This window comes from Diachasma alloeum, unplaced genomic scaffold, assembly GCF_001412515.2.
Source record: "Diachasma alloeum isolate Michigan unplaced genomic scaffold, Dall2.0 Dall_scaffold_01599, whole genome shotgun sequence".
Classification (NCBI taxonomy): domain Eukaryota; kingdom Metazoa; phylum Arthropoda; class Insecta; order Hymenoptera; family Braconidae; genus Diachasma; species Diachasma alloeum.
In genome coordinates, this window is record NW_021681694.1 from 36,534 (window position 1) to 46,279 (window position 9,746).

The 9,746-nt window shown below is 35.8% G+C and overlaps 1 protein-coding gene across 2 annotated transcripts; it reads right to left on the reverse strand.

The window, feature by feature from the left end:
- Positions 1-464: 464 nt before the first annotated feature.
- On the reverse strand, positions 465-9,600 carry LOC107046619 (carbonic anhydrase 2). Of its 2 annotated transcripts, XM_015269277.1 has the most exons (8): positions 9,201-9,600; positions 6,084-6,284; positions 5,174-5,295; positions 4,741-4,836; positions 3,837-3,951; positions 3,355-3,444; positions 1,747-1,925; positions 465-1,457 (listed from the first exon to the last, which is right to left on the reverse strand). In XM_015269277.1, exons 1-8 carry the CDS (start codon positions 9,235-9,237, stop codon positions 1,389-1,391), a joined length of 909 nt encoding a protein of 302 aa, XP_015124763.1. In that variant the 5' UTR covers positions 9,238-9,600; the 3' UTR covers positions 465-1,388. The 2 variants fall into 2 exon arrangements, with proteins under 2 accessions (XP_015124763.1, XP_015124764.1); XM_015269278.1 differs by lacking the exon at positions 3,355-3,444.
- Between the last annotated feature and the right edge of the window lie 146 nt (positions 9,601-9,746).

Below are 9,746 nucleotides of genomic sequence, written 5' to 3' on the forward strand. Positions count from 1 at the left end.
TATTTCATTTTCATGAAATCCTCACAAATTGGCGGCTAGGATTGAATGAAAATGTGTTATTTAAAAAATGAAAAATTAAGGCTTGTTTAATTAATTAAAAAAAAAAAACAAATGGATTTATTCCAACTAATTGTAGATGAAACAACATTCCGATTATTGAGGAAAAATATAGAGCCCATTGTTTCATATTTATACACATTTCTTCAATTTTCTCAAGCACAAACAGTATATATTGCGGCACAGTGCAAATACAATAGATAATGAAAATGATTAAACAGTTATCGATCTCTACATTCCTGATATTCCTACTGCAAAAGGTCCTTGTAACTTTGTAACGTTGGTTTCTATAGGAATTCATCAGGAAAATGTGTAGAATTGAAAAACTGTTGAGACAATTACAAACATATTAATCGATGATTGCAATTTCTGCAATGGGGTTGAGGCTTGAATAAACAACACATTTCTATTCTTCATTCATTTTTTTTATTACTAGTATTTCTTTTGCCATCACAGTGAGTAGAGACATCAGAAACAAACTACAGTAGTTGACGAAGCAGCACAAGCAATTATCGTATCATATTCTCAAGTAAAATTGGAACGATTTAACACAGTTATAAGTGAGTTGTTCTAACAAACGTACATGTAATAGTTATATGTATTTTATGAAATAAGCCCACATCAATATAATATGCGGCAATTTCCACCCAAAATAACAACATCTTTACCATTTCTCCATAATGAAGATGAATGACTTTCGTAAACTATGACTGGTCCTTATACATATGAACATAAATAAAATGGTGCAATTGTCCCACCACTATTGATCCTTTCGTAAAAAAAAAGTAATGACAGTTGGTTATTTATTTCTCATATTATCGAACATTTTTCATAGTAATAATTGATCCGATTATCACTTTTCATTTGGTGATTTAATATACTTTTTATTCATGAGGATAAATCCTCAATTTAATTTCAATAATTCTGCTTTAGAAAAGAAAAAAATTTTGTTTCAAAAATGTGTTCCTTCAAATATTGTTAATTATTGCCGCCACGGTTTATAAAAATAGTTGGTTATAAATATGTAAAAAAAGTATATATATATTTTTTGTTTTCAAATGTTCAAAGCACTTCTGGATTGAATTTTGCACAAGACAATTATTTGTTCATTATTTAATTGAAAAACGGAATAAGTGAATTATTTTCAATCGTCAAGTCTATTATCAGATTCTGTTTCTCTATTTGATCAATTGCATATTACCCACAACATTGATAAATTTTATTGATTAATACTTTATCCCTCGTTCGTTCCCTCAAACCCCCCGTGATAGCCGACGTAATAGGTAGATGATTCCCTCTTGTTCGATTCGAAAATCCTCTGCTGCAGCATCTCAGAAGCTTCCACACTCACGCAGTACGCGATTGCCGAGAGGAAGTGGTGGACGGAAGTTATTAATTACCTAAAAGTACAATAAATGTCAATTTTACTAGAGTTAATAATCTTCAGGGGGGTGATTTGATGAAATTTCAATTTTTTTTTCAATAGCAAGAAATAACAATTCTTTAACTTGCTTGAATATTCAGCTACAAATTACGCTCAAGAATATATATATTTTCCAGAATTTTTGGAATTTATGTCAATATTTCATCTCATGGAATAATTCAACTGACTGATTTGCATTAAATTTCAAATTTTTCATCAACAAATTGCTCTTAATCATTTATTATACAATTGATGATCTTCCGTACCACTCCGTGATTCTCGTGGCAGGGGCACTCTTCGCCTCTTGGAAATTTTCTCAAGTTGCGGAATATGTTGAGCTGGTGGTGTGACACTTCGATGTATTTCTTGAATAGAACCCAGGTGACACTCTCGTTGCAAGGCGGGGTGGTCAATGAGCCGAGATAAGTCCAGTAGCCATTGTCATCTGATACCGGAAATTAAACAATGCTCATTATGTAATGTCATTATGTAATTTTTGACAATTTTTTCTCAATATTCAATATTGAATATCCATTCAATAGGAAATTTGCATTTTTATTGTCCATGCTAATTGCCATAAATTAAACCAAACCCACTACTGGCGGCCCATGAATTCTCAGCCGAAAGGGCATTGAAAAACCTGAAAAGAAAAGCTTGAAAAAAAGCGAGGCTGGAGTAGAGTATTTTTCAACATTTTTTGAAATTATTTATCCTCTTCAGTTGAAACTTTTTCCATTCCTCATTTCATTTATTTTTATTTAGTCCCAAGGGCTCTTGAAGACTCAGTTGCTACACAAAAACGTAATATGTGTTGTAAAAACTTGAAATTTAAGCCGTTAACATTATTAAAGTAAATAATGTTATAAAAAAATATTCTCTACTCGCTTTTCAAAGAAGAAAAAAATTATGCAAGTTTCCCATTCGTTTCATAATATTCATTGTGAGAGGCTTTCTGCTCACTGCTGCATAATCAGTACGTCTGAATATTCAAATATGCAGTTGCCTCTTTTCCTCAATTGTCTTTGTGCACGAAGAGAAATTTTTTAGAAAAATTCTAGTGCCGGCACTAGAAATTTTATTGGAGAAAACGTGAATTTTTTCCCGTATTTCTGTGAAAATTTCACAGAAATCCCCAGAAATTTTACCAGAAATACCAAGAAATTTGACCTTAACACCACTAGAATTTTTCACAGCCGGTGGATTGTGATTTTTTTCCAGTACTCGTATTAGAATTTTTCTAGAAAATTTCTCTCCGTGTGTCTACATTCATGCAAGAGATAAATTAAAGTGATAATTGAATACGAATCATTCGACAGACATGTGCGCTGTGCCGACGCATCGTGTGAGATGTCTAGCGTTTTTTTTTTATTCGACGTATGTATACCTGGCGAACAAAAGTAGCAGAATTAAATTTTTTATATTGGATATTTTACAGCTTATTATGAGCTAATTTTTAATGGCTTTCAAAATATTTCCTGCCAATGCCATTTTAAAAAAACCTATCCATGCTAACTTTTACGTAAGTTGGCAAAAAATATGATTAAACCCTTCGATTACTCGCACTCATCACGCGCTCGGTCACCATAGCGCTGTTGCCACATTGTTGGCCCTTACCACCTTACTGTGCGCGCATTTCAAGTGTGGCTGCGAATATAGCAATACTGTCGCTCGAGGGGTCGAGAGGGACTCACTCGCACCGGACGGTGCGGCGCGGTACGGCGCGGCGCGTATAAAATGAACTTATAATGGGCTGCAAATTATTCAATATCGAAAATTCAATTCTGCTAATTTTGTCTGCCAGGTTTACAAAACAGGTTTTTTTTTCGTGCCATTTAAAGCATTCCAAATGGTAACACCCGTGAATATGTACCAACCTTGAAAACCACACTTGTTATCGGGGCGAATTATTCTGTCTGCCCATCTCATGCATGGGTTAATGCATCTACCGGCGCGTCCACCTCGTACTATTCAATTTTAGTTCAAGTATAAATTATTTATTATAATTTTTATTTTATATTCACTCTTTTTTTTTAACAAGGTATCATCTTCACAGTGAAAATGAGTTTAAATTATTATCTCTCATCCGAGAAGACCAATTATGTCTGAAAGTAATAATAACTTGGTGCTTTTGAATGACAGGAAACTACAAATCATTCGGTTTGACGACTTTTTTAGATGAGAAATTTATCATCTGTGGAAATTATTTAGAAACGTTTCAGGGAATTTGTGACCCATTCCTCGAGGTATTTTTTTTTTTTTTTGTTCAAGAGCTGAGACGCTGATTCTTTGCAACCTCTGCAATTCTGTTGGCCGTTTAATAATTTCTTTCTATTTTAATCAGAGTGCTGGGACTCACCTGGCAAAAGTTTGCTCGGATCTATTGGATCGTCGATCTCAATCATTTCGTCCTTGTGGGAGACGTAAGGCAACATTCGGGCAATCTTGTCCATTTCTTCGTGTGCTTTTCCCACCTGAAAATAATTACAGCCATATTGGATAAATTGAAATCAGATCAATAGAAATAATCTTTCATTGTCATCTACTTTTTCCCACTATTGAAAAAATATGGGAAATTTTCTGGCAATTGATCAATTTATTTAACCCCAGGGCACCCATCAAGGTCGAAAAACACTGACTTATTCATAACTTGTCGATTATCGAAGGAAACATGAACAATCGATCGTTGGAATAATTGATAATGCACAACGCAAAGTAAAAGGAAAATATGTATAACATTCTTAGCGTGATAAGAAGGAGAACGTTGACGATGAACACGTAAGGGAAAAGACGAGTGATATAGGCAACAATTTGAGGTCTTGCACAACAGGTTGTTTCATTTTTCCCTCCCGCTTTATTTATTCGTTAATTCGTGGAATAAAGTTTGTGTGTACAATTGTACACACAATGACGAACGTCATACTCCAGACGCCGTATAATTTGCATCGTAGCGATGACGCTCGTCAATTTCTGAGTTACCTAACACGAATTTTCAATTATCCAAAACGAATTAACTATATGTATGTATGGAGAAGAGCAATGAGCGAGAAAGGGGAGGGGATAAAAAGAAGTTTATGCAATAGTTTCAGTTTAAGTTTGGGGATGTATTTTCTTACGTAAAGCGATCATGTGCATCCGTAAAAGTGAAACGGTTGTGTAAACTTTGTCATTGCTCGGGTTTAAGGATAAACAAATGCCTTCTTGACGTCATTGAAAAGTCGAGGTTTTTCATATACATTTTTTTTTCCAAGGGAATAACTTACTTTGAGAAAAACACCGAGCACGGCGAGACCGTCTGGTGCTTTTGCTGCTTCAGCGAAGGTTCGGTACTTTGTTGTATTCCAATGAACCAGATGCAACTAAAATCCGCAAAGACAATTGAAATTAATCATTTGTTTTTTTTTTTGATGCTATTTTAAAATTGTCTTCAAAATCTATTCGTCTCCGTTCAACAAAGCAAATGTAAAACGGTGGATTCTGCTCCGGTACATTTTTTTATCACTGCATCACTAATTAAATCTCAGAAAAAAAAACGTCATTTATTTGGCTTGCATTACGCAAACTTATTCACAAAATGATAACAACTCGAGATATGTCATCACATTATCAATGAATATCTAACATTCAAAAAATTACTCATACGATTGTTTGACTAGTTTCACCGGAAATTGATTAAATTGATTTGATTGAAATCACCTCTCCAGCGAATGCCTGTCCATCGACAGTGTGTTCAGAACCTCTAGAATCGCTGCAGCCCCAGTGACAATGATACTGCTCAAGCTTGTAAATGTCATCCATCAATGGACCACCAGTCAGAACTGTAATTCAGTGGTAGTTATTTTCAACAATTCTTGAAATGAACAAACGCTTGAAGCCACCAAGCTTAATTTCTAATACTGGATGGAACCAGACGTGATGAATCTTAATCAACTTCAATTATTAAAAATTTACGGAAACACTCTCATAAAAATGTCGGTCAGAGTTGTTTTGATATTTTGCAGAACATGTCACATGATTGAGCAATGGAGAAAATAATACGTGTAATAGCGGATACGGGTCGTTTAGAATATATTCACTGGTTTACTTTTTATCATCAAGGGGGAACGCGAGGATCTAATGGATGAATCAGTCATATGATATACGACGCCGATACTTGGGGAACGATATCACCTTCGCGGTGTAATTATCCGATTACAGGAGACGTTTATTATCTTGTTCCGAGGCGAATTTATTTCATTGGGGGATTGATTATTTATGAGGTGAGGGGACGATGACCTCGGTGCCTTTCACCCCGCTACCGAAGGAATTCATCGGGAAAAACTGATGATTCATTATTTATTAATATATTAAATGAATTACGTGAATTAAGTTCATTTTAGCATGTCAATGTTCTTAAATGGAACTCGACATTACTGGATAAATAATTTCAAAATTATTCATTTCATTGAAATTACGAGGAGAATATGGTGGATTATTCTTTCTTTGGCTGATATTTTTCAGTGCAACCAAATTTTCCTCGCATTTCGGTAGTTATTTTTTCATTTCCCCGAGGCCACTCCATTTATATCAACTTTGCACTGAAATGAATAGTAATGAAAAAACTCACGTGTTCCCTCGCCATCGCAGTCAATGCGCCAACAGTAACCTGGATTGACAAGTTTTCTCGATGCAGAAGCGGGATATTTCCATCTCAGTGGTTTGCTGCTGAGGGCCTCGTGATCAGACTCAGCGCGATCGGTTTCAATATTAACCGGGCTCTGTCTAGACCCCGCAGCCATTGGGAATCTCTCCACCCAAGTGCTGGGACCTGTTGTCAATTCATCAAATAAAAAGTGGAAAAGTAGAAAATTGCGTTTCTCCTCATATAGCGTTGCTATTTTTGCTGATAAATTAGCAATGTGCTTTCGAATAGTCATTTTGCAGACATCGATGAAATAGTATTTATATTAGAAAAATTGAATAATAAATTTTGCAAAAATTATCATCAAATTTAATCTATTCAATCCGTGCGGGTGATTAGATTAACCTCAGGAAGAGGTGATACGGTGTAGAGTTTTCACCTCTCTTTCAATAAAATTAATATGAAAAGTATTCATTAGAGGAGAATGAAATTCACGACTTTTTCCGTTTTTCACTTGAATAAAAATATAGGTTTTTTTTTTACTCAAATCGTTTGTATGGGGTATGTAATGTAATACATAGAATCGTTTTCCATCAATAACTCATTTGCGGGGAATCGCTTTCATTTTCGAAGGGCAATCGAGAACATTTTTTTTAGTCATTATCGGACCACTTGGAGGCGAAAATGAGGTCGTCTGTCTCGGCTGATTTTTCCTTGAAGTTTAGGAATAAATTTCAGTGAAGAAATTTTCCTCATTCTCTTCGAAGCAAACACAGACTTTAGGTTTGTTTTGAACGAGGTCACGAGACCAATAGAGCCTGCAAATGGATACGAACCGAGGACAAGGCCGTTCGGAGAACCCGACATTGAAGGTAGAAAAATTGTCACTGCAGGTCATCGCGTTTTTAATCAATTTCCGCAATTTTCCATACATCCGTGATATTAAACAAAGGGCGGGAGGTAATCGCACCCGATGGCTCTGTGAAAGCCCTGTTATAGTTAGGCGTAGTAGAGTGACACGCCCACAATGTAGAGACGTCAACGCGCGATCATGCATTTATCCATTATTATGCAGAGCCTTTTGGGTGAAAAAAAATATACTAATGACAGGCATTGATCGACATCTGTTTGTCAATATTCGGCTACCCGGGGGGGGGTCCATCTAATCAAAGCTTTACAAGAATGCTGTTGAATTATTTTCGAGTGAAAAAAAATATTGATAAAAAAAAATGTGAAATGGAACAAATAGGAGAATACGTAATTATTTTTTGTAACGAGGGGTTTTAGATTTTTTTTCACACTGAGAAATGGTCAAGACAGCTGAATCAGGGTATAAAGGATCGAAGCTTGAATTTCTACATTTTTTTCTTGGGAAAAAATTCAATTTTTTCATTGAAAAATTGCTGTCTCTAAAATGCCTAAAAAAAATTTTCAGGCATGTTTTCTTATAAAGTTTTCCACATAAGTTTAGTGCAAAAAATCCTGGCGCCGCAAAATTCTTTTCCAGTGGCCGTCAATTTGCAAGAGGAAACAAGCAATTATCAAGGCTATACGGGATATTGTTCCATGGTCACTTGGAAGGCAACCGCAATATTTTTCGTTGTAAGGATGAAATAAAATTTATTTCCACTTTTCAACGAAAAAGAGACATTTGTTTTCCTCGCATGATATTGCGTGTAAAACGAGACGATAAAAAAATCGAATAGTCGGTGATATGTTAATCAGAGTAGATAGACCACGTCCCACTGTCAATTACAAATGTAATCCGTCCGATGAATTCTTTTTATTCCCGTGATGTCAGTGAAATTCTATAAAAGCAGGCATTGGCTGCATTCTATTTTCTGATTCTCCATTGTTATGAATTATTCAACAGACGCCTATGGTTAATGCTATAGAGAGCAGCGAGCGAGTAGTGTTCATTTTGCCACATCACTACGTGATGAATGAAATTAATGTCTTTGAACTGAATAACGTTAAATGTGAAATTATCTCTTTAATGAGTGTTTTTAAAGTAAAATGTCAGATGAAATTTTCTCCTCCTCCTCTACAAAAGAGGTATCATGAAGTAATAACTGTCTTTGAACTGAATAATAACGCGTTAATTTATCTATGACGATGTGAAATTTTTCAACTGAAAAATTGATGAGGAATATATCTTAGAGTCTCAATTAATTAACCGAGAAAATTGCCTAGTTCACTGGAGATGATTCAGAATAGCCAGCAATGTATTATCCAATCAACCGAAAATGTTGAGTGACAATTACAGAACAGAACAACCAGTGGTATGGAGGAAAAACATACAACGATGAAAAATTTATGCTGCTATCTTTTTTTTATTTGACCGCGCGATTTATTGATACGGCATCAGCGTGTGCATTAGCAATCCCTTAAATTCATTCCTATTCATCAGCAATTCCTGATGTCACGTTGAGAGTTGGATGAAAACATGGGTTAAAATAATAAAAAAGAAAATATTGATTTCCGTTGACGGTGTGAGATCCATCCACTCTATTCAATATTTCATGTCCTACGCAAAGTGGTTTATGTGTACCTGCTGCATGGTACCAGTCACCGAAATCACTTTAATATTTGATACCAAAGTTCGATAAACTGTTTGACAATGCGATAACAGCGGTGGTAAAAATACAGAAACAATCATTCGTTTATTCTCGAGTGACAAGTTTTTATTGGCGTGGTACTTGGTATTCTCACTGGTTGATTATCTTTATGTTGTTTCAATAACCTTGGTACCTTTACGACACGTTGGTCGAATGATGCCCCGAGTCACGCGGAAATAATATTTTTTAATGAGTATTCATCGCCTCCGGTGACAACGACAAATGTGCAATTTGATATTTAATCGTTTACGAGTCGTGGAGAGAAATGAAAATAACGTATGTCAACATTTTAATTGGCATTGATTTTTGGGGAGATTGTACATCTAAATTTGGAAAAATTCATTTCCAAAAATTCCACCACCAATTGTTTTCTTTTTCATTTTTAAGCTTTTAAATGTAATTTAATTTACTTCTCCCCCCTATTAAAATTGCATGCTTGCCAGCAAGCAACTTTCTTTAATGGAACATCGGAAAAATTAATTACCATTTCTTGTGTAATCCCAGTCGCTTCTGCCGGCCATCTCGGGGGGTATTACCGGAAATTGAGATCGGAAAAATTAAGATCCGAGTATAGTCCACTCCCGCTCGTTTTGACCACCTGCGTTGACCTACCGCTTGTGAAAGTTTGCTCGCAGCGTTGTCCCTTTGTTGACCAACTTCGAACCGACGCACTAACTTTTACTTCCCGTAAATCGGTTAATTCCAACGCGTCCGTCTCTGCTCAATTAACAATGGGAATAACCCACTGTTTTACTTGAGACTCGATGCGAGAATAAAATAACGGCTCGAGACCGAGAGACTCAATTTGACACTTAACTTGAAAAAGATAATAATCGCTTATACTTGAGCTCCAACACGGTACGGTATAGTAATGCCTTCGTTTGCTGCCAGAATGCTTGTAAAGACCGGCCGGTTATCGTCTCGATTTATAAAACTCGTTGTCACGTGACTCTGTAGACACTTTGAGGCGCATGCGCGAGTAAATATTTACACGTGCATATTGCTGGAGTTCCCCCCCCCCCTCCCCCCC